This window comes from Amphiprion ocellaris, chromosome 19 (genome assembly GCF_022539595.1).
Source record: "Amphiprion ocellaris isolate individual 3 ecotype Okinawa chromosome 19, ASM2253959v1, whole genome shotgun sequence".
Taxonomy (NCBI): Eukaryota; Metazoa; Chordata; class Actinopteri; family Pomacentridae; genus Amphiprion; species Amphiprion ocellaris.
The window spans coordinates 2,931,765-2,957,328 of NC_072784.1; the positions used below are offsets into that span (position 1 = coordinate 2,931,765).

Sequence of the window (25,564 nt, forward strand, 5' to 3'; positions counted from 1 at the left end):
ATTCTTCCTTTGTTTTAGTGCAAAAAAATACATTTTGAAAATGTTCACATTTAACGAATTCTTTTTACAAAACAACCTGAAAAAAAATTCAATTTCAACAACATTATGCCTCAGTTTATCATTTACACATTACAACTTCCAGGTCACAGTTTATCTGTAGACACAAAACGTTCAGTCATCTGGTATTTTACTTTCTGATCAAAATGACAAAAGTCAGATAAAAAAAAGACAAAAAACAACCAAATCAAGACAAAATATTACAAAAATGAAACGCAAAATGACTAAAGGGAGAAACAAAATGACAAAGAATGAGACAAACAACACTAAACAAAAAATTGGACAAAAAAGTTCCAAAACGACTAAAAATGGACAAACAACACAAACGAGACAAAAGATGACAAAAGCGAGAAACAAAACGACAGAAAAATAGACAAATAACCCAAGTGAGACAAAAAGGAAACACAAAACGACAAAAACATGAGAGGAATGACAAAAGTCAGACACAAAACGCAAACAAGACAAAATATTACAAAACGAGACACAAAATGACAAAAGAACAATCTAGTATTTTACTTTATAATCAAAACAACTTGTCATGGTCTAGAAATGATTTTAAATTTATAATTTTACAAATTTACAATCTGCAGTTAATGTCTTCTCTGGAATTTTGACACTTTGAGGGCCAGACTGGACCCTCTGGAGGGCCGCTTTTGGCCCGCAGGCCGTATGTTTGCCACCCCTGATGTAAATGGATACTCCATTAAAGTGTGATGTCATAGTCAGTCGGTTTATAGTGAGGCCAAAATGCCTTAAAGGGGTTAAAAGTAACTGGACAGTGGTTTCAAAATGTGTCCTGGGCAGCTATGTGTTGTGTTTCAAGTTGATTTCCATTTACACTCACTGAGCACTTTATCAGGAAAACTTGTACACCTTCTTATTAATGACATTATTCAGCCAATCGCATGACAGCAGTGCAGCCAAATGCATCAAAACTCAAATCGACATTTTGCAATGTTGCAGGACGATGATCTTAAAACATACAGCCAAAGCAACAAAAGAACTTTTAAAGGTTTAGAGGTGAAATATGCTCGACTGGACAAGTCAGTTTCATTTTTTGGTTTCTAACATGCCTCCAAACACTTCTGGTCTCAACTGTATTTTGTTGTGAACCTGGTCAAGTGCAGTTTCCTCCACTAGAGGTCAGGAACATGTAGCGCTGCAGCCACTAACCGACCAACCAAAGCCTCTCTTATTTACTGTAGGAATGGGCTTTGAATGGAGCCCAAACAGTAAAGGTGAAGCCTATAATATGTATTACAAGCTCTTAGTCGGATTACGTCACAAGAAACATTTCTTCCACAATGAGCTCAGGTTAATGTTACTTGATCAGACCAGAGGCTTCTGGTTCATCAGGCTGTTTTGTGGGTGAACCTTTGAGAACAATCTAACATTGTGACACCCTTTATGTCTGCAGCATTGACCTCATGAGAGCGTTCGGTCCTTACGCCTGATTGGATCTGTCCCTTCTAACATCAGTGTTTTCCTCATGTAGTGTTCTGTTCTGGGGACACTGTCCTTTCCTTTCTATCATGTCGCTACACAGATGGGCTGGGAAGGACTGACGCAGTGTGTGTTGTTTTAACACATCTTTGCTTAATAATTTTGGCATGGACATTTTTTTTAATATTAGATTTTGGGTTTGAGCCTGCCTTCCCCTGCAGGACAATGCGCCCTGCCATACCACAAAACTGCTCATGAGTGACGTGAGGAATGCAGCAAAGAGCCCACAGAGTTGGCCAAGCCTCCAAACTCCCCAAATTCTAATGCAAGTGAGCAACCACAGGATTGAAAAACCCAGTTCAGCCCACAGGATACCCCCATGGGTGCTCTGCTGATGGCCCGTTGGGTCACTATGCAGGTGAAGATTGCTGTATCCGTAATATAAATACTGACACTGTGATCAAGATCAAAAGTATTACTGCAGTATCAATAGCAGTTCGGAGTTATAAAAATGCTTGCAGTGGCAAAGAATAGTCTAGTACTGTACATAAAAGACAGATGTAATAGATAATAGATTTAAACATGCATTCTCTCCACTGACCAGCAGGGGGAAACTCCTCTGGTTGCACAAACAAGTCTATGAGAAAATGACTCTATTTCTCACTTGATTTACTAACAAAGTAAACATTTCTTTCATGAGTTTATGGTCTCAGCCACCAGTTACAAGTCTCTGTCCATACAGCATGATGCTTATTCTGTAAATTCTGGTTTCATTTATGGTAAAATAAACAATAAAGGCGGGTAGTTTTAGGGTGTAGCTACCCTGTGAAGTCTCTACCATATTACTCTGTGTAGAGTCAGATCTACCACTCGCTCACTACACTCAGTATCAAAAGACCAAGATGTTTTTACCTTGAAGCTTCAAAACGGTGACCCACAAAACAGTTGGTGACATCATGGTGCATGCATGCATCTTTTACATACAGTCTATAATAGTACTAGAGCTGTAATTGTGTAGTAGATGGTTTTCTACATTCTACAATTTCATTTAGCAGATGCTTTTATCTGAAGCAACGTACATATGGGAGCAGATACAACACAAGTAAGGATCTAGTCAGGAGAAAACAACCTGGACAAGAGCCATAAAAGAAGTTCAAGCACAATATTACGACCGTGGTGTGTACAGGCAGGGCAGATGTTGTGATGTTTTGCAGTCTGTCAAGTGCAAAGGTGTTGAGTGAAGCCTTTCTAGTACCTGTCTCTCCCCACAGACTGTCATAGATGTTGATCTCAGGTCTCTCTTCTTCTTCCTCATCTTCTTCTGGAAGATCCAACAGGTACGACACCACCTACAGACACAAGCAAACATTCATTAGGACCACACACGTGCACGACACACTGTAAATGTGTTTTCATAAATAGTGCATGTGAGAGAGGATCTGACCTCTGTGTGTCCCATGCTGGCAGCTGCAATCAGAGCCTGCTGCACCGCCTGGCTCCGGCCCGCCTCCCTTTCACCGCAGCAGGAAGTGCAGCTCCAGTCAGCGCGCCGCAGCAGGAAGCGCAGCACCTCGAGGTGGCCTCGCTGGGCGGCGTGAACCAGCACGCACCGGCCGGAGCTGTCCACATGACCCACCTGAGTGCACAGGAAGACACAGAACAGGTGTTACGACTGCGGTGGGGTGTTTTTCTGTGCTCTATGCGTCTCCTTTGAGTTGCATCCATCTGGTATGCAAACAGAGCTGCGCTGGACCACCGACGGGGCTGGACGCCAGGATGTCAGGTTGGCGCAGGATTGGTCGGAAAACCGGGAAGGTTCCTAACGCTGTGAAGAAGGCGGAAGGATGACATGGTTTCTGGGTCAGAGGGTCAGAGGGCATGCCATCCATCTTAAGTTACATTAGGGAGGTAAGACTGTGTTTATCTTTTATCAATTTTTGTTTTGTCAGGCCAGTCTTGCTTAACAGATTAGTGGGTTTTTGTTTGTTATTTTGGTTTTGCTCACTCTGAATTTAAGTTAAAACATCACCACTGCTTTGTTCTTTTGTTCAACTACATCCTTTGTTTAGCACAGGAGTGTCAAACAAGCGGCCCGCGGGCCAAAACCGGCCCTCCAGAGGGTCCAATCCGGCCCGAGGGACGACTTTGTAAAATGTAAAAATCACAGAGAAGACATTAACTGCAGATTGTACATTTGTAAAACTATGAATTTAAAATGATTTCTAGACCATGAAAAGTTGTTTTGATAGTAAAAAAATAGTTTGCTCATTATTCTTTTGTCATGTTGTGTCTCATTTTTGTAATATTTTGTCTTGTTCTTGTTGTTTTTTGTCTTTTTTGCCTCAATTGTGTCGTTTGTCCATTTTTTTGTTGCTTTGTAACTTTTTTGTCAAATTTTTTGTCTTTTTTGTTTTGTGTAGTTTGTCACTTTGTTTCTCCCTTTTGTCATTTTGTGTCTCGTTTTTGTAATATTTTGTCTTGTTTTTGTTGTTTTTTGTCGTCCAGGTTATTATGCTGTGATTTTACTGGTCTGGCCCACTTTAGATCAAACTGGGCTGAATGTGGAACCTGAACTAAAATGAGTTTGACACCCCTGGTTTAGCATTTCTCAGTTATTGTAAATAAACACCTCAGTGCTTTGAAAAAACACGTTTTGTAGCTAATTGGTTCAGTGGAAGGTGGCACTTCATGTTACATTCGAGCAACTGTAGGCTGAGCGGAACAATAAGGAACAATATCCTGCCACTCCTAGATTAGATTCACCTTTCAGCTTTGACAACTGTTGCATCAATATTGTGTAATTCCAAGATTAAGATAAAAAGCGTCATGCAGGAATCACATTACTTTCCTACAATGTATTATTATTAGTGTCTGTATTATTGTTATTGTGTATTATGGAGATATACACAGGGGTAAGGATAATAAGGGCTGGGACTAAATATAAAAATGTTCTGAGAAACAATCGGATTTCTGCTGCTGAACGCGCTGTCGACACTTCAGATCACACTTTCACAGTTCACACTTCAGGAACGGTGTGACATGAGGGGGTTTCAAACGCTGTGTGACGCTTTGACAAACAGCCTTTTTTAGAACTTTTACTGCGATCCTTTTTGTTCATCCTGGTGTTCATTTGTGCAGTCGTGTGTCCTGCTGATGTCCACCGTGGTGTTGTTCTTTATATTACCACCAGGTGACACCAGATTACACAGTTTGAGGAAGAAGATGAGACAGGCCGAGCTCCAGACGGATACCTTGGCTCTGTGCTGACTCAGCATGGTGACGATGTCCAGATGACCGGCTGCTGCAGCGAATCCCAGCGCGGTCAATCCGTCCTGTGACTGAGCATCCACCTGGAAATGCAACACAGGAGCCTCATTAAACTGAAACAAGTCTTCTAGTTGAAAGTTTTCATAACGTTAGATAAACTTTCTGAAGTGTTTCCACCTGAGCTCCATGGTCCAGCAGCAGCGCCACGGCGTCAGTGTGGCCCAGGTGAGCGTGAACGCACAGCAGGGGGGCGCTGTTGAGGACGTCGCTACGGTAATCCACGTCAGCCCCGCCTGTAATCAGCAACCTGCTCACCTGCACAGGTGGAGAAAGCCAAGTTACAGTCCCCCTGTATGAGCAAATGTACGTAGATGAGTGTGTGTGTGTGTGTGTGTGTGTGTGTGTGTGTGTTTTACCTTGATGTTGGGAGTGTAGAGGTTGCGTAGTGATGAGAGAACAGGGCTCAGACTCTCTGTGCTGTAGGACAGCCACAGCCCCTGCAGAACTGATGAGGAAACCCCAAGCTTCTTACTCAGACCCTGGAGGATGAGAAGAAACCCTTTTCACACATGGATACGTAACGTTGTTCTTCATCAGTCTGTTAAAGTCACAGCATTCTGTCAGTCAGACGTCAGCCACTTTATGTTCCTGTTCTTCACAGCTTCATTCAGACAAACCATGAGATTCAACAGTCAATGAATGATACAACACATAATAATGCACTAATCAACAAAACACTAATTGTAAACAGATAGCAGCTTATCAACTTGTTCAAATGAACAATAGCCAAGATCATTATTTTAAAGATGACTAATTCTAAAAGAAAAATATCCTGTCAGCTACGATGGACCCAACTTAGAGATGGCTGTGAAAATACAATTAATCCTGATGGAACCTGTCCTCACATTGGGAATCATTTATAACAGGGGGGTCAAACTCCTTTTAGTTCAGGTTCCACATTCAGCCCAGTTTGATCTCAAGTGATCCAGACCAGTAAAATCACAGCATAATAACCTATAAATAGCCACAACTCCAAATTTTTCCTTTGTTTTAGTGCAAATAAAGTACATTCTGAAAACGTTCACATTTAAGGAATTATCTTTTTACAAAACATTATGAACAACCTGAAATTTCTTAAGAAAACTAAATTAAACTTCAACAACTTTATGCCTCAGTTCATCATTACACATTACAACTTCCAGATTACAGAGTGTCTACAAAGACACAAAACATTTAGTCATCTGGAACTGAACAGTATAGAATTTTACTTTATGATCAAAATGACAAATTCAGACAAAAAGAGAAAAAAACAACAAAAACAAGACAAAATATAAAAAAATGAGACACAAAACGACAAAAGTGAGAAACAAAGTGACAAAAAATGAGATAAATGACACGAAACAAAACAAACAAAAAATTAGACAAAAAAATTACAAAGCAACAAAAATGGAAAAAACGAGATAAGAAATTATACAAATGACACAAACGAGACAAAAAATGGACAAAAAAGAAACAAAGCGACAAAACAGTAGACAAACAACACAAGCGAGACTAAAAGGAAACACAAAATGACCAAAAAAATGAGACAAATGACAAAAGTCAGACAAAAAAACAGGACAAAATATTAGAAAAACAAGACACAAAATGACAAAAGAACAATGAACAATCTAATATTCTACTTTATGATCAAAACAACTTGTCATGGTCTAGAAATTATTTTAAATTTATAGTTTTACTAATTTATAATCTGCAGTTAATGTCTTCTCTGTGATTTCTACACTTTGAGGGCCGGATTGGACCCTCTGGAGGGCCGCTTTTGGCCCATGGGCCGCATGTTGGACACCCCTGATTTATAATTCTAAGTAATGAATGAATTTGTCCTCGTGTGTAAATGCAAGTCTCTCTATTTGGAGACACTTTTGTATTTTGTTGACTTGTGACCCAAAAACTACATCTCCTCATGTTGGTCGCCTTATGAGCTTTCAGTCGTTCTGGTTTCTTTTCTAACCCAGAGTGTTTGAACATGTGTGTCGCTAAGAATCCTGTCTATATGGAGCCATTCTTTGTGTGTGTGTGTGTGTGTGTGTGTGTGTGTGTGTGTGTGTGTGTGTGTGTGTGTGTGTGTGTGTCTTGCCTTGTAGATGTGAGCCTTCAGGATGTGATGTCCGAGCTCCAGTGTCTGCTGTCGGTTCAGCTTCCCCTCTTGTCTGCAGAGCCAGAAGGCCAGAAGAGTGTGTCCACTCCTGCAGACAGACAGACAGACAGACAGACAGACAGACAGACAGACGGACTCAGTAAAAAGTTCTCTCTCTTCTTTCTCTGTCGTTCTTTCTTCCCTCCAGCTGCCCGTCGGTGTACCTGGGGTCACAGAGGAACCGGTCATCCTGCCCCTCTTCCCTCCACATCAGCCACTCTCTGAAGGAGGCGTGGTTTAGCATCCTGCTGCCGTCGCTTCGCCGCAGGAGGAAAGAGGAGAGCTGCTCCAGACGCTGCGAGAACTCCGCCCACTGCAGGGTTCCTCCAATCACAGCGCCCGCATTCACCACCTCAAACAGCTGGAGGAGGAGTAGGAAATAGCTTTGATTGTGTTCTTTTTATGAAGCTGAGATAATCATGACAGATATTTCTTTTTTGGCAATATATCAAATTTTACATGTAAAATAACAAATTGTATCTGTGTCCCAGAAATCACTTTCCACTAAGTTACTCATTACAAAAACACCTCTCCAGGAAGTGTGTTAATTCCAGATCACATGACCTGCTCCACATGATGTCATTTCCTCCTGAAGAAAAAACTGGCCAGACTCCAAGGCTTTCTGACTTATTTAATATAAAGTAGTCAACAGGTTTACTACAATATCTTTAGAAATAACTTTCAAGTTCAATTTTACTCAACTGCATATATAATATTTAGAAGAATGTTTCTGTAGAAATGCCATGTGGTGTTTGGTTATAGGTGGCCATGTTGATTTTAGGCCTGAAAACAGCAAAAATGTCAACTATGACATGAAAAGTCCTGCAATTATATATTGACCCAACTGAGGCTGATGAGGAATGTCAATATTTGGAGGTATGCAAATTAACCCTGAAAAAGAAAGAAGGAGACTGCGACTCATTCTTGGGGGACACGTGTTTCTAAACACAAACTCAGAGCAGGTGATGATACCTGCTGGTCGGTCAGAGGGTGAAGCGACGCCACGGTGACGTTGAGTAGAGGCAGAACTCTCTGGAAAGACGACTGGGTGGGAAACTTCATGTTGAGCTGCAGCAGGTAAACCTCTGCTAGACTCACAGGAACCACCTGTACACACAAATACACACCAATTAAAAGGCTTCAGGTTCACAAGAAACTAAATAATTCATCGACTGTACTAGAACTTGACTAAATGATTACCTACATATCTATATTAATCATTTATTTACTGTCAGAATAAATACATACATAGCAAAAGCATAAAAAATGGCAGTTTTACAGCCTTAAACTGACACAACTGCTGCCACTAAATAACAAATGTCCAAGCATTCTCCAGTGCTTCAATATTACTTGGATTACAATTAAAATGACATTTCAGCTACTTTCAGCTCTTACTTTTCAACTGACAGCTTCCAAACTGTCAGAGCTTGTGTAAAAATGGACTTTTAACCTATTTATAGAACTATTTCCAGCACTTGCGCTGAAATTTTAACAGCTATTATCCATCATAATACCACCGACATTTATTTGCTTTCTTCCCTGACTCCTGAACTGCTTTAATCTTCTTAACTTCAAATAACAACTGAACTGCTTTCATCCTCCTCACGTCAACTTTCACTGTCACTGCTCACATAGAAACTGACATTCTGGCTGTTTATAGTGAACACACATGCAGCTGACATTTTAAAAGCTTTTCACAATCATTAAAAAAAAGATTTTCAACTCCTTTCAGTGTTAACTTGTATTTTTACCTTGATTGTTTAGACACTGAACTTGCATTTAAGTTCCGTTCAAATTAGGGCCAAATATTTAATTCAATTCATTCCGAAATCACAGCATAAGAGAGCACATTTTCATTTCCTCTAAAATATTTACCTTTATCAGTCAGCTTTAGCATCACCACATTCTTTCCGCCCTCTTTCCTTGCCTCACCTTGAAGCTGGAGCTCTTCAGGACCAGATATCCTCCTTCTATCAGGTCCAGGGTCAGCTTCAGGTAGAGGTAGGAGCCTCTGCTCAGGCTCTTCAGGTGGCTGATCAGCTTGGCCAGCGCCGTGTTGTCAAGGCGGCCGTTGCTCAGCGACACGTTGCTCTGGATCTCAGCGCTGCTTTGGATACGCTGCATCAGGTAGCCCTGAGAAAACACAGACAAAGATGCAGTCCAGGTACACAGACAGTCAGATAAACATGTGGATAAACAGGTCCTGATGTTACCTGCAGGTCTCTGTCTATGGCGCTGTTGTCCTCCATCCTGTCCAGAGAGATGCGGTGAAAAGGCAGAGAGCGAGTGATGTCCTGGTGGAAGGAAAACACAAAATAACAGATTCTGTTAATTCAGAGAAAGTTTTGTTTGTCAGCGAAGCCGATTCCAGTTTCTGTTTTGCTCACTGTGGTTTGGCAGCACTGACAGTAAATTAGCTGGAGACAGATGTCATTTCAAGCAGGCTGAACAGCTTTCCACACTTCAACAGCAGACATGCAGCTCATAGCGACAACACTGACAGATTTACCACTCAAGATTCTCTGTAGCTTTCTGTATCAAGAGACTTTGAATTGACAAAGACAAAAACAACTTCTCAATTCTAGCCAGTATAACAGCTAGACCAGGGGTGTCAAACATGCGACCCGTGGGCCAAAACCGGTCCTCCAGAGGGTCCAATCCGGCCCGCAAGACGACTTTGTAAAGTGTAAAAATTACAGAGAAGACATTAACTGCGGATTGTAAAACTGCAAAATGATACATTTAAAATAATTTCTAGACCATGACAAGTTGGTTTGGTCATAAAGTAAAATACTGGATTGTTCATTGTTCTTTTGTCATTTTACGTCTCATTTTTGTAATATTTTGTCTTATTTTTGTTGCTTTTTGTCTTTTTTGTCTGACTTTTGTTGTTTGTCTCATATTTTTGTTGTTTTGTTTCTCGTTTTTGTTGTTTTGTGTTTCCTTTTTGTGTCATTTGTGTTTTTGTCTTATTTTTGTCATTTTATGTTTCGCTTTATTTGTTGTTTTGTGCATTGTTTTTGTCGTTTTGTGTTTTTTTGTCTCGTTTGTGTCATTTTGTGTCTGGTTTTTGTAATATTTTGTCTTGCTTTTTTGTTTTTGTTGTAACAACTTGACTTTCTTCATAAATTTCAGGTTGTTCAGAATATACTTTCTTGCACTAAAACAAAGGAAAAATTAGGAGTTGTGGTCATTTATAGGTTATTATTCTGTGATTTTACTGGTCCGGCCCACTGGAGATCAGATTGGGCTGAATGTGGAACCTGAACTAGAATGAGTTTGACACCCCTGATCTTTGTGCTTTGACTCTTTGTGTTGTTTTGTACCTGCTGACTGGTCCTGACAGTGGTGATGACCTTCAACCAGGAAGGAAATTTCTGGATGTTTCGGGTCAGGAAGGAAGTCAGTGTGTCACCGTAGTCCGGCCGGTGGAACTCTGCCTCGTTTAGCCCATCAATGAGCACAATAAGCCCCGCCCCCTCCACATGCAACTTCCTCTCTGGGGAAAAAAAAAATCAAAAAACACAACAATGTGTATCATTAAGATTAAGCGCTGTCTGTGAATTCACAGCATACCAGCCACCAGAATGCAGCAGAATCTGTACCTCTGTGGAGAGCATCCAGCGGTTCCAGGATTCCTCTCTGCAGGGCAGAACTCGGGTCCTGGATGCAGGAGCGCAGACTGAGCATGCTCTGCAGGTGTGGCGACCGATGCAGCAGCTCCCGGTACGCCGCCAGCAGAGGGGCTTCGCTCAGCATCGCTGCCATGTTGTGGACGAACTCCGGAACCAGACAGGTGTGACAGTTGTCAGCCTGACAGAAGTGATAGGAGACCACCTGCAAGAGACGGACAGGAAGAAGTGTCTGCGTTACTGGGACATTCTCAGTTCATGGGCCTTTGACATTTCAGCTGGAGAGAAATGTGGTGTTTAAATTAAACAGTTGTTTTCTGTATTTAAATCAGCAAAAAATATTACTTTTTACAGATTTTACTGATAAATCCCATTATTTACAAACATAATAATGCATATAGAAATGTATTTAAAAATGCAGTACTTAAATACTTTTTTCTTACATTTTTTTATTGTTACTTTACAGATTTGTCCTGTTTTATTGAGTCACAAATAATATATAATAACAGAACAAAACTGTAAATACTGTCCACATTAAATATCTGTACTTTTATGAATAGTAATCAGCTCTTTTACAATGTTTGACCTTAAATCTATGCAGTTTGTACTGTATTTAACTGAGAAAATATCATTATTACCATATATTTGCAAATTTTAAAAAACTGTTTGTACAGTTTTTTAATAATACAGTATTCTAGTTAGTTTTCTTGCACCTTACAGGGAAATTTTTACAGTTTTTTTATGGAGTTTTTTTTTCTTGTCTTCTTTTTTGCAGTTTAGCAACCTGCTAATACACATCAGATCCACAGTAAGGATCAGTGAAATGCTACCTGTCCAGCGAGTCTCCTCAGCACCTCCTCCTGCCTCCTCCTCATCTCTGGAGTTCCTGGACAGCTTCCTCCTCCTCCTCCTTCATCTCCTCCTCCTCCTCCTCTTCCCAGGGAATCGTGTGAGAAAGAAACAGGCTCCACATCTGGAACAGCAGCAAACATGTGAACATACAAACAATCTCCCTCTTTCTTCTTCTTCTTCTTCGCAGCAGCTGCAGCTTTCTTCGCTCTCAGCAGCTTGCACCCTGCTTTGGTGTGTTTCTTGTTGTTCCACTGCATGATTTAAGTGGCTTTTTCTGGTGGTTGGCTCAGCTACATGTCTGGTTGCTGGTTGTGAGCCTGGAGGGTTTTATTAGCGTTCTGTATGATGACTCAGCTCTTTCTTTGCTATGAGTAAGTGTGTAAATAACATTCTGTTCATGGTTGGAGTAACTTGCTGGGGGTCCTTTGGGAAGCTGCTGCCAAAAAATTGTGTATGTCCCCTTCAAGCTCTCACAAAGTCTTTTTGTTTCTGGGTCTGGATTGTACACAATATTCTTACACGTGACAATTTTTTGGCTTTTTCTACCTTAACATTCCAAATCAATAGCAAAAGGTCACCATGAATTAGGGCTACAACAGAAAGTTGCTTCAGAAAACATTCAAACCGCTCTGCATTTTGCACATTTAGTCGAGTTTTTTGTCCACCAATCTACACTCAAAAGCCTGTAATGGCAAACATGTGTTTAAAAATTTGTGAAACCAAAAAAGAATTATTTATGTACATCAATCAGTCAAGTCGCAGCTGAAGTTCACATCTGTCTAGAATCATATCATATATGTAGTGAAGACTTTAAAGGGGTTGAAGGTTCTTATTGTGAAAGGGAAAGAACAGCTTAGATCAGGGGTGTCAAACTCATTTTAGTTCAGGGGCCACATTCAGCCCAATCTGATCCCAAATGGGCCGGACCAGTAAAATCACAGCCTTATAACTTATAAAAAACCCTAATTCCAAATGTTTCCTTTGTTCAGGCATATTGGTTCTGTAAAGTCTCTTGAGACAATTTGACTGTAACTGGCACTATATAAATAAGATTGAATTGAATTGAAAAAGGTACATTCTGAAAATGTTCACATTTAAGCAATTATCTTTTTACAAAACATCATGAACAAACGTAAATTTCTTCAGAAAAATAAATTCAATTTCCACAACATTATTCCTCAGCTTATCATTTACACATTACAACTTCCAGATCACAGAGGATCCATAAAGAAGCAAAACATTTAGTCATCTGGAACCAAACAATATAGTGTTCTACTTTATGATCAAAATGACAAAAGTCAGACACAAAAAGACAAAACAACAACAAAAACAAGACAAAATATTACAAAAGCGAGACACAAAATGACAAAAGAACAATGAACAATCTAGTATTTTACTTCATGATCAAGACAACTTGTCATGGTCTAGAAATTATTTTAAATTTATAGTTTTACTGCTTTACAATCTGCAGTTAATGTCTTCTCTGTAATTTTTACACTTTGAGGGCCGGATTGCACCCTCTGGAGGGCTGGTTTTGGCCCACGGGCCTCATGTTTGACACTCCTGGCTTAGACAACTTGTCTGGTATAATACTGTATTCGTGGATGTAAAATACAAAGTTTTTCTTCTTACGTTTGGGTATGGTCTGACTCCCAGCAGCGCTTGGCCACATGCGGTTGCCGTGACAACTGAGCGCCACCAGTCGGGCGACGATGGCCGTTTTGCCAAAGCCCATGTTGCCGACAATCACCGCGCCCCGTCCGGTCGCCGGGTTGTCGCTGCGGAGGCACGCGTCCACCTCCTGGAAGAGCCACCCCCTGCCGGTGAACAGCCAATCAGACGAGAGGCCGGGAACCTCGAAGTGGAGCGGCTTCAGGTTGAGGGAGGGAGTGAAACGAACTGCAGGAGGAGGTGACAGGAGTAGAGTTACATCACTTAGTACAATAACTGCATTTGAGAGTATATCCGCACACTGCAAAAACTCAAAATCCTACCAAGTCTATTTGTCTTATTTTTAGTCAAAATGTCTCATCCCACTTGATTTAAGATAAATTCACTTAACAAGAGACATTTCAGAAGATGGAGGGACTTATTTTAAGACAATGCATCTGAAATATCTTGTTCAGTCAAACAATCTTGAAATTATCTTGTTTTGAGTTGAATTTTACAAGAAAATTCAAAATAAGTTTAATACATCTCAAATTAGGAGGTTACATGAAAGCAAAAGTCTATTTTTGAGGGAAAAACTGTTATTGTTTTTAAAGCATGTCTGGCTTATTTTAAGACACCTAAGCTTGACAATGTTGGTCAAATATAGCTTCAAATAAGTTTTCCCAGCTAATTTTAAGATCTCAATATTCTAAATATCATATCTTATTTCAAGAAATCTTACCAAGACATTTTTCACTTGTTCTATTGGCAGATTTTTCCACTTATTTCAAGGTAAAAGTTCCTTGAAATAGTTTTTTTTTTCTTGTTTTGAGAGGGGCATTTTTTCCAGTGCATGTGTGTTTACCTCTGTGGTCTGGTTGACTACGACTCCCAGAATTCTGTCTGGGCATTCTGAGGGACGTCCTCGAGGGGATGTGCCTCTGCTGCTCATCCAGGTAGGCCAGGTCCTCAAGGTGGGCCGAGCTAGTGGCTGGAGAGGAAGAGGATGAAGAAAAAGTTCATTTTCTGCACAGACAGTAGGTGGGAGAAGCATTCTCACAGGCAGGCTGTCCAAAGAGTTATTGAGACTGCAGAGAAGATTATTAGGACTAAGCTTCCATCCATGGACTCCATATACACCTAGTGTTGCCGAGAAAGAGCAGAGAGCATCATCAGACTCTTTCCATCCAGCTCACCCTCTGCTCAGACACTAACACTGTTCCTATAACCTCAAACACAGTAGAGAGAACAGCATCATCACACACAAAACACGTTTCCACAGCACAGTGAGACTGATGGCAAAAACTAAAATGTAAACAATATTTTCTATGTAATAACTCCTCTCTACCTCACCCTGTCTATGTGCAATATGTAATGTACCTGCAATGCAGGGGAATGGGGAAACACACTTATACACATTTTTGCCACGTGAAGAAATGAATAAATGAAGATTCTCCCCGTTATTTTACATGTTTGCTAATTATGGCGCTACGCCTAAGCAACAGTTAGCTTAGCTTAGCATAAAGACTACAAACTGGGAGAAACGGCTAGCTAGGCAGTGTCTAAAGTTAATAAAGTCCTTTTAAGTCTTCTTAATTAACACATTCTATGCTGTTTGTGCAACACGTACACAAACTAAAAAATGACAAGTTGTAGTGTTGTGAGGGGGTCAGTGTTAGGAGCAGTGGCTTCCTGTTGTTTCCTCTTGTTGCCTGGCAACCTCATGGTTAAGTCAAGACACCATAAAAAGGTTCCTGAATGGTGCATAACGTTACTTGGTCTCTTGTGTCTGATCTCAGCGCTCGAGTGTCGACTGTAACTAATTAATCCTCAACTGTACGAACACATCATAACATCTGATCACAACTACAAAGAAATCTAAAAACACTGACATTCTGTTCCAGCTTGTACAGTATTCGTACAGATTTGTGGTTAAAAGTAATGAAATGCTACACTTTTGTTTCTGTTGTTAGTGAAGTGAAGGACAGGCAGTATCAGCAGGATACTGTCCAAGGAGCGCTGTTTCTGGAGTTCCCGCTTCAGCTGCCCTGACGCTGGTTTGAAAGCTAACAAAGCGTTGATAATGTCCGAAACTTAAAGCTGCCTTGACTCCAGATAAAAATAGAGAAACGTACCGAAAGTTTGATCCGATCAATCCAGTTACATTCCTCTTAAACAGCAGAGAATCTGAGCACTAGCTGTGCTTTGTATCCTGTCTATAAGTGTGTGTGTGTGTGTGTGTGTGTGTGTGAGAAATGACATACATGTCACTTCCTTCCTTTCCCAAAGGACTCATGGTTTCTAGTTTTTATGAAACACAGAGTGAAAAAAAGAAGGAAAGGAGGATGAGACGAGAACAGACACTGTGTCTGTATTTCAGCTCAGTGGTTTTGTGTCGACACATTCTGAACAACAGACACAGTCAGAGCTCATTATCACCTCGTTTTTAGATTTCAGATCAAGCAAATGAGAAACAAGTGTTAATAAGTGAGCTTTAGGCGTGTTGGAAGGATATTTTTATGTGTCAGTCTCAATGTTAACACACTTGACTGGCATCAATCTTATTTTACTGTAAGTATACTTCTGAAATGATAAACTGTGCAAGTTTAAAGTGACTACATGGTGACTTTTTTGCTGCTAAAACTAAACTGGGTAAGCTACAGGCACGGTGGTTTGTAGAACAGACACCAATGACTAAGTGTTTCATTTGACTAAAATGGGTTCATTATTTAGTGGTTGCAAATGAAAGCTGCGCACACTGAACATTTTTGGCCTCTTGAGGGTAAACAAAACATTGGCTTTACCATATAAATATATATTATCACAGAAAATATCGATTAAAGCAGCTTTAACAGATTTAGCAGACATTTCTTGCAGCTGTATTTTTTTTATCAAGGTCAGGTAGTTTTCTTAACATGCACCTCATTATCACTCTTCTATAGGGAGAAAAACACTCTGGCTTGTTTGTATTTCTTATACCAGTCACAATCATATTGGCAGAAGTAAAGCAAAGGTTCAAGCATGGGGAAATGTTTTGGTATAACATGAAATATAGCAAATTATGTTAAAACTGGTATTGTTTTACATAATATAAAAAGTAAAATACTATGTGAATTTCTGCAGGATTAATTACAGATTTTACATACGTCTTTTTAAAGTTTCCATTAACATTGATATTACTAAAAAAACTAAGCATCGGATGTGTTTTTCAGCCCTGAGTAGTGTCTGCAAGTATTTCTTTCCGGCTAAAAAACAACCCTGACAACCTTCACTGATGAGACAAACAGGCAGTTGGAAGTGATGGAAAAAGAGCATAAACTACACCGAGGCAACTATTGTTAGGATTCTTGTTGGAAATAAAGTTAAAAATTAACCACGGTTGTAGTAAAACTACTGTATTACCATCATTCATTTGACTGTAAATGTGGTAAAGTCTGAACCCCCAGAGGAGACACATTTCTCATGGTTTTCTCACTATCAGCAGTGAGCTCACTATAGCTAAGAAAGAGTGATGCGTTTCCTTCCTAACAGGAAAGTGTGTGTGGGAGCGAAACCACTTGACCATATACTGTACACACACACACACACCACATCCATTTGCCATCTTACCGGCGACTGAATTGGGGCGGGGCATGAGGTAGAGGGGGATGGAGTGGGTGGAGCCAGGACCTCGGCCCGGGTGCAGCTTGTTGAGGCTGTAAGTGGAGGCGGCCATGCTGTCCTCCGCCCTGTACAGGAAGCCGTCGTTGGCACTTCCTGCTGCCACCATACAGGAAGACGAGGTGGAGGCCACCACCGGCCGACCCCCCTGCTGCCAGAGGTTGAGGCTGCTGCCATGGTAACAGTCGCTAGGATACTTGGGGCTGTCGTCCCTTTCGGCGGCCGAGTCAGCGGAGTAGCTGGTCAACGTGGCTGAAAGGCAGACAGGACGAGGGCGATGCGTAAAATGTGCACAGTTTTAGCGGTTTAAGGGTCGGACTGTTGAAGAAACTCACCTATGATGCCGCTGTCTCTGCTCTCCAGCGTGGAGGACGGGGAGGCGACAGAGGCGTGGTTGGGGGAGGCGTGCTTGTTGTTATTGTTGCCCTCCCCTCCAGCAGGAGGCTGCAGTGTGGAGCAGGGGGAGGTGTTGCTGCTGGCCAGACTGGAGGAGGGAGAGATCCTCTGTGGGGAAGAGACACAGAGAAATAATGTAGATATGACTGTCTCCAACCTCCTACACCCCTCCTATAACAACCACCACCTGAGGTCCAGTGATTTCATAACACTTTCTGTCCTCAAGGTTCACACTGTCTTTGGCTAGAATTCCTTTCGCTTTGCTGCAGCGATCGATTGGAATTCCCTCCAAACATCTCTGAACTGTCATCTCTTCCATCACTTTACATGTTTAAGCAGAAGCTGCAGCAGATCCTAGCTGACCGCTGCACATGCTGACTGTTTTCACTGAATTTCTAGCATTAATTTAGGCTGTTTTAATCTCTATTTAAACACTTGTTTGTCCTTTTTTGTATATGTACTTGTTTATTTGTTGTCTTTCTTCCTGTTCTTGCCTCTTGCCAGGTCATCATTGTAAATGAGAAATTGTTCTCAACTGAGCTTACCTGGTAAAATAAAGAATAAAAAAAAAAAACAATGGTTCTACACTTTGATTTTGTGTCTGTAGAGGCCTCTTCAATTATCTGGCTAGGTAAGTAGTGCGTTAATTAAAGATTTAAAAGCTAAAGATGTTTATTTTGTGTGCCTGTTTATTTAAAGCAACGGGTTTCAGTTGGCTGAGTCAGAGTTACTTTAATGTTGCCGCTGCTTTAGCTTAGCGGGTTAACAGACTAAATGGGGTGGCAGCTGTCAAGTTTGGGCTCTCAAGGAGAAGGAGACGCTTAATTAAAAACAGAATTCTGAAAACAACTGGGGTTGAAACAGCATTTAATCAAAATGATTATTCTACACATGTTTAACCAGTTCAAGAAAAACATAAAAGATTGTCTATAATTGGGACACTGTCGATCAGATCATGCTTTAGGACCAATTAATGCAGAAAATCAGGTCATTACAAAAGAGTTTCGGGTTAATCTTTTTAGTATAAAAGTGTTCAGAAAGTGAGGCGCTACTAAACTCAACCCAGACGTGTGAGCTGATTACCTGTCCATCGTCCTGGCCGTGGTAAGCAGAACCCGGCTCTCCACTGATGACCTTATCCCCCAGCAGGAAGCCCAGTCTGGTCATCAGAGCATCAGCTGCCTCATCAACAGAGGGAGGCGGTCCCAACTCCTCATCCTCACCTGGAGAGAGACAGGTGAAGAAAAAGAGTAGAGCTGTAGAGCTGTAGAGCTGAGGCGACCTCCTGAATTAATTCTCAGCAGGTTTGTGACTCCAAGCAACTCGTCTTCCATACAGCTAGTCATGTGATTTACTATGAATCCTAATTATACCAGCTTTAAATTAATAATCTAATACTTTGCAAAATATGCATATTGGCTTTCCTGCTGAGAATCAAATGAGAAAAAATGTGGAGAAAAGCTTGAAGCAGGTTAGCTTAGCACAGAGACTAAAAATTGGAAGAGTTTGACCCTCTTCCAAAGCTAACAACATCCACCAGATCAGCATGTCACATTTAACTATGGGATTTACTATTTCTTATTTGGGAATCCTGAAAAAGACAAGACTAAGCAACAGTAACCTTGGGAATCACTGCAAGGAAGATTCTCTTATCTTTGGATGGAGGAAGACTGGCTGATGAGTGAAGTTCCAGCCTCTCCGCTCGAGCACACCAGCTCACCTACAACTCTGCTCAAACACTGTCAGTCTATTCTACACTACACACTGGTAAGTTGCAATACTGGAGTAATTTAGTCATACTGAAAGACAGATCTTGCAAGTTGACAGGACTGGATCCTCAGGATTGTTACGTAGGAAATCAGGGAACTTTAAATCTGAAAATGATCATCACAGAAAAAAAAATATGTACATGTTAACAAGGTAAAACCTCATTCTCACTAGAGCGGACCTTCAAGCTAAGCTAAGAGAGTGTTAGCAATTTCCTTGCAGGAAAGCAAAAAAAAAAACCCCAAAAAACCAACAAAGATAGTGAACTATTTGTTAGGAATGTCCGATAATATCAGCCCAATATTGGCATGAAAATGTAATATCGGTCAATATCGTTATCGGGGTTTTTTTGCCTATCATGAAAACCGATAAAATCACGCCTGGATTTCACCAGCATTTACCGGCTTGCAAATGATCACATCAAACTGCATCATGAAGCTTGTAAACAAGTGTGGCTGCAATAACGAGCTTGCTGTGCCTGACTAACAATATGTCTGTCGTTTGAAATTATTTCCAAGTCCACATATATCGGTATCGGTTGACATCGGAATCGTAAATTGAGAGTTAGACAATATCAGCATATCGTTTTTTGGCAAAAAGCCAATATCAGACATCCCTACTATTTAATATCAACTTTGCTAACATATTTTTGTCCAGAATATCCTTGCTATCGAGTTGCTGTGATGTTAAAAACACAAACTGACCAGTGGACGACCCAGAAAGATCATCCAGCATGTATTTCACTCTGGTTAATGACCACAGACACACTGGAAGATTAAACTGTGGTCCTGCCTCTTTACACCAATCAGGTTGAAAAATGGCTTTAAATCTGTCCAATCAAAAGAGATGATAAAAGTAGAACAAATCATAAGAGAACCTAACACCACACACACGCACACACACACACACACACACGCACACACACACACACACACACACAAAGCATGAACTCAAGCCAACTGTGAAGACGATGTGTGAACATGTGCAAAACAGTGATTGATCTCCATAATAATATATTCACTATCATGACCTAAATATGCCAAGACTGCTGTGAATGCACACACACACACACACACACACGTGCACACACACACACACACACACACACACACATACACACACATGCACACACAGAAGAATGTGAGCCACAGCATGAAAGCTCATACTCTGTGTGTCTCCCGACGGTCTGTAATTACAGCTATAAATTGCTGACTGACAAAATACTAGAGAAGCATCGCATATACACACACACACACACACACACACACACACACACACACACACACATACATACATGTGTGTGTGTGTGTGTGTGTGTGTGTGTGTGGTCAGTCAATGACAGGGTGTGTGAGTCTTTTTTAGAAGAAGAAAAATAAAATGGAAAGATCAGATACAGACTTTTCCATTTCTGTCTCGTTAACTAGTCCAGCTTCTGATTCCTTCTGTCAGCTGCTCACTCCTTTCCTCCCTCCATCCTCTCATCTCCATCCTCTCATCTCCATCCTCTCATCTCATCCTCTCTTCTTCTTCGCTTTCCTTTATTCTCTTTTTACATCTATCATTTTCTGTCTCTTCCTTCCTTCTATTGTCTCCGTCTTCTTTCCTTCTTTTCTCCCCCTTTATTTGTTTCCTTCTCTTTCCTACCCTCATTCTTTCTTTTCTTTCTTTCTTTCTTTCTTTCTTTCTTTCTTTCTTTCTTTCTCTTCCTTCTTTTGTTTCTGACTTTATTTCTTCTTTCTTCCTTTCCTGTGTTTTCATTCACTTGTTTCCTTCTTTCTTTTGTTTTTATCTCATACTTTCCTCTCTTCTCCATTCTGTCTTCTCCTTTTTCTTTTCTTTCTCTTCCGTTCATCTTTTTATTTCTGTCCTCCTTCCTCTTCTCTCCTCTCTCTGTTCCTCCTTTCCTGTTTCTCTTTCCTTCTTCCTTTATTTCTACTATATCTTCTTTGCTTTGTCTTTCTCTCTTTCCTCCCTCTCCTCCATTCTGTTTTCTCTTCTTCTTTCTCTCTTAGCTATTTACTCCTTCTTTCCTTCCTTCTGTCCATCTTCTTTCTTCCTCCCTTATGTCCTTTCCTTGTGTCCTTCCTCCCTTCAGTCTTGTCTTCTCCACTCCCTTTTTTCCTGTTTCTGTATTCCTACCTTCACTTCATCCATTCTTTTCTCGTCTTCCTTTTTGTTTTTCTTCCCTGTCTTCTGTCCTTTTTCTTTTCCTCTTACTTCTTTAACTTCGTCTTTCACTTTCTTTGTCTCATTTCCTTCCATCCTCTCCTCCATTCTCCTTTCTTCTTCTTTCCATATTCCTTTCTTTGTACCTTCTTCACATCCTTTCTTTCTGTCAGAAGTATGAGAACTTTCTGACATCACTGCAGCCTCATAGAGAAAATGATTAGATCTGGAGTTAATGACAACAACAACAACAATAATCATCTAATTTCTACATTTCTCCTGTAGCCTAAAGGAGTCAGCTTACTTCAAACAAACTGGTTATCATTTGGTCCACCAGTCTGACACCCACAGGCAAAAACCTTCAGTAAGTCATGTGTTTGTATCATTTTAGCCTCATCTGACAGCAGGGAACCTCAGCCAATCTTGTTTCCATATAAATTCATGTTTTAATCTCTTTAAACTTGTAACACCATCTCTGCTTTGAGACTGAATATGCAGCATGAGCTCAGTGTTTCCCTGCTGAAAGGCATCCTGGGAAACATAAACTGTAATTGGCAAACTGGCAAGTTAAAAAGCACAAGTTCACCCGTTAATATTCCACATTACCACTCCATTCCATGTGCATTATTTTAGTCTGCAGGCCAGTTTTTAAATACGTTTATTAAAGTATTGACTGAAATGATTCCACCTCCTCAGTGGCAAAGCCCTCTGATGGATTCAAATTCAGCCTTTAATTATCTGGGATTTTCTTCAAGCTGATATTGATTGTTGTTATTGAGGCTGCCAATAATAGCTAAGCAAGACATTTTTAAAAAAAAAATCCATGTCTGTGGAAATATGAGGTCAACCAAGCAACCTGACACTCGGAATGTCCTATATGGTCATGGAGGCCACACAAATCATTCTAAGGAAAAATACATATACATACAGCTATATTTATAGTGCAGCTAAATCTCATTTTCACCATGAACAGTCGTGCTGCTCAGCTTGCACATTGTGGTTCTAGAAGGAATTTAAAACCGTAAAATTGCACAGTTATATTCATACATTCCAACAGAATGTGGTAAATTTGTGCTAATTTTGCACGTTGAGTTCAACTTTAGTGAAAACTGATATGTTATTTGACACTGTTGGCCATCCACAAGCTATAAAAACCCAAATATGGTGATCTCTGGCACATTCTAATGCCAAAATCATTTACCCTGATCTTAATTATTGCAAATTATAATGAGTTTTCCAACCTGATTGTAAACATGTAGGGAATTATTGTAAAGGAGAACGCGGCTTCTTGTGCAATTTAGTAGTCTGTAAAAAGATAATAATATTTAAAGGCACCACAATTCCAGACACATCTTTAACCCCCATGTGTTCTTCAGTTCATCTATTGGCATTAATTTGAATTATTCATAAAAATAACTCCATAATGACAAAACATGTGAACCGCTCATGTGACTTTATTGAATCAACTGAGCATCGAGGCATCCTCTGCTGTGTAAAACACACTGTAAATCACTCATTTATTAATCCCATGAACTTTTGTGTGTGGCATTAAATATTAACAGAATAAAGCAGCCGGCTGGATGTAAATTAGTCATCAGCTGTTTGGCTGGCAGCCGGCTCTCATGCAAAGCTCTGCAAGCGTGGATGAAATCAGCTCAACGGCATTATTTAGCATCTAAAGCAAGGGCCTTAAAATTTCATGGAGCCATTACTGGATGATTTAATTTAGTGAAACCCCCCAATGTGAACTGCAGATGCTCTGTTCTGCTCACTGTGCTGAGTTAGATACAGTTAGTGTGATCTGCTAAAGATAGAGGGGTGAAGAGCTACATAGACATAAGCCTACCATAAGAAAACATTCAAACTAGATACTAATATTACAAACAACGTCAGCAATCCTTTAAATAAGTCAATCATGGTCGCATACTCTGATGATCAGTTAGAGCACAGACAGAAAAAGAATGTGGTCATTCATGCATGAAGACATTAGTCTGATAGCTGCAGACAGCTGGCTAACTAGCATGACGCAGCAAATATGAAACTGCGCTCAATCAACTCCAAAGGTTCCATCTCTCATAAGCGGACATGATAGTGATAGAGTCAGTTAGCAAGACTCAGTCCTGTAAAGTGCAGCAGGTTTGCACATAGTGGAACTATTTATGTTGTGCAAACCAACTTTTGCATGAATCAAATGAACTGTGTAGCATCCACCCCTATTAAAACTGTGTCAATTGCTTGACCCATACTCCAAAATGTCTTTAAAGAGCCCATACTGTGCTTTTTCTCAGTCCTTCTATGTGTTATATAGCGGCTTTTTGGTGCATGTAAAATATCAAAAAAGTGTAAAAAGTCCATGCCAAAGGGATTTATTCTCTCCCACAGAAAACCCACAGCTCTTACAAGCCTGAAACACCACGTTGAATATCCAAGCTTCACTTCCGTACCTTATCTACATCACCATGTGATACATTTGCATAATGCCTTCCTCCAAAACGGCAACTTCTTCACAGTCTGCCATTATTTCCTTACATAGGAGAGGACTATATCTCTCTGCCTATACTCAGAGATTTGGGGTAACAGGACATAACCAATGTTGCCTCACTTGATTCGACCAGCTGACCAATCAGAGCAGAGAAGCATTTCAGACAGAGGGTGAGAAGAGATGCTGCAACAACATACGATATGGGAAAAATTACGTTTTTTTTCTTCATTAAAGCATGTAAACATACTCCAGTAGAACCTAAAAATTAGAAATATAAAACTATAAATGTGCACGATATGGGTTCTTTAACTTTATGAAAGTGCAATGCTACATCTCTGGAGTACCAGAAGTAGATGTCCAGATATAAGACAGGTTTCATAAAATAAGATTTGTTATTATTAGTAAATATGGAAGCAAACTGTTCCCCCAACACTGACATAAAGACAGCTAATTTAGAACCCTGTGTAAAGCCGTCTGCCTGTTAAAACACAAACCCCTGAGAGAGTCCTTCACTCTCACCTTCCTCTCGTCTTCTTCCTCCTCTGTCCACTTCCTCAGCGGGACGATCCACCCATTCCCGACACAACTCAAAGCTCTCGTCGTGGAACCGACAACAGCACACGTACAACAACAAGCGCCGCAGGATGGACGAGGCGTGGCTGATGACGCCCACCGCCACAACACCTCTGCCACAGCGGCAGCCGTGCGTCGGCCTCCGTTGGTGACGGACGGACGACCGCCGGTGCCGACACCACTTACTTCTGGAGCGGGCACACGCTTTCAAAATAGCCGCCGTGCAGTCCATGGCTGGCTGGCAGGGAGCTTCTGATTGGTTCAGAGCGTTTCCATGTAGGGGGCAGAGTGAATGGAGTCAATTACAGCTGTACGCTTCATTCCCTCTATTAAGTTTTCTTGGTAAAAATTTGATGACATCAGTATTCGGTCTTCTCTTCGGTCCTGAGCTCCTCCTTCTCCACCGTACACAAAGGAGAGAGGGAGAAAAAGATGAAAGAGGTACAAATGAAGAGATAAGACGCTCCAAAGGAGGAAAAAACACCAGAGGAACTCCAACTTCTGAAGCAGAATGACTGCAGGAGTAAAACATGAAAATGCAGCGGTAACAAGCAAACTTCTCACATGTTCAGTGAAGGTTCTTTGTTACTTTTTTAGAGGTGAAACTAGAATCCACACAGACTCCAACTCCAAGCTGATCTGGATTATGTATTTCCACTGGCTACTGTCCTTTACAGCCAAAAAATGCTCTATTTTTCATTCACAGGTAGAGCCAAATCAAACAGAGAAAACAACAGCAAAAGCACTGAGTGGAAAAAAGTCAGTCTTCTCCAAGATGATGTCCAGTTTTGTCAGAAATACAAGTAAAGTTCCAGCGCTCAGAGTCTTTCTTTCAACAGCAGAGGCTCCATATCTGGTCTGAAAGACGACCTCCCTCGTCTGACTGCACTGCAAATCAAAACCTCCCCTCCTCCAACCCAAAAAAAGAGAGAAAAAAAAGAAAAACACACTCACACAGGGGCGAAGGAGAAGGACTGCATGAGCATGGACTTCAGTCCTCCATACGGGAGGAGCTGAACCGAGAGAGTAATCTGTTACATGTCGAGAAGCACGAGGAAAGTTTCCAAAGAAGGTTCACTCTTGTTACTTCTAAAAAGAAGAAAAACACGAGCCGAGACCGAAAATGAATGAAGGTCGGCAGAGCAAAGAAATGCTGCAATTAAAGCGAGACTCCTTTTTTCCAAGAACAGAGGAGCGTCTGACCACAAATCACAGAGAAGACGGAAGATTGTAATCCGCTTTAGACCAGAAAATGTGAAAAATGTAGAAGGGAAAAGGACGAAATAAAGAGGAATAAAGATGCTCCAATCTTTCGCTGAAGTCTCTAAAAATTATTTCTGAATAACAGGCTTTAAAAGACGAGGAGATGAAGAAAGACTGGGTTACGGTTAAGACTTAAAGAAACCGCTGGACTGAGATTTACAG

At 40.8% G+C, this 25,564-nt stretch overlaps 1 protein-coding gene across 2 annotated transcripts in view; it reads right to left on the bottom strand.

Moving 5' to 3' along the window:
* tanc2a (tetratricopeptide repeat, ankyrin repeat and coiled-coil containing 2a) overlaps positions 1-25,564 on the bottom strand; it is a 62,723-nt gene that overhangs the window by 11,647 nt on the left and 25,512 nt on the right. The window contains exons 1-19 of one of the 2 annotated variants that reach the window (XM_023293687.3): positions 24,086-25,173; positions 18,235-18,374; positions 17,091-17,259; positions 16,705-17,007; positions 13,961-14,086; positions 13,078-13,344; positions 11,424-11,566; positions 10,567-10,798; positions 10,288-10,460; positions 9,175-9,255; positions 8,894-9,094; positions 7,934-8,068; positions 7,126-7,322; positions 6,902-7,010; positions 5,184-5,306; positions 4,945-5,082; positions 4,752-4,850; positions 2,945-3,136; positions 2,756-2,849 (exon numbers count right to left, since the gene is read on the bottom strand). In XM_023293687.3, coding sequence (XP_023149455.3) covers positions 2,756-2,849; positions 2,945-3,136; positions 4,752-4,850; positions 4,945-5,082; positions 5,184-5,306; positions 6,902-7,010; positions 7,126-7,322; positions 7,934-8,068; positions 8,894-9,094; positions 9,175-9,255; positions 10,288-10,460; positions 10,567-10,798; positions 11,424-11,566; positions 13,078-13,344; positions 13,961-14,086; positions 16,705-17,007; positions 17,091-17,259; positions 18,235-18,374; positions 24,086-24,371 — 3,208 coding nt within the window. In that variant the 5' untranslated portion in view covers positions 24,372-25,173. Of the gene's footprint in view, positions 1-2,755; positions 2,850-2,944; positions 3,137-4,751; positions 4,851-4,944; positions 5,083-5,183; positions 5,307-6,901; positions 7,011-7,125; positions 7,323-7,933; positions 8,069-8,893; positions 9,095-9,174; positions 9,256-10,287; positions 10,461-10,566; positions 10,799-11,423; positions 11,567-13,077; positions 13,345-13,960; positions 14,087-16,704; positions 17,008-17,090; positions 17,260-18,234; positions 18,375-24,085; positions 25,174-25,564 lie in introns of those variants that run through there. The other variant, XM_023293686.3, reaches the window with a different exon arrangement.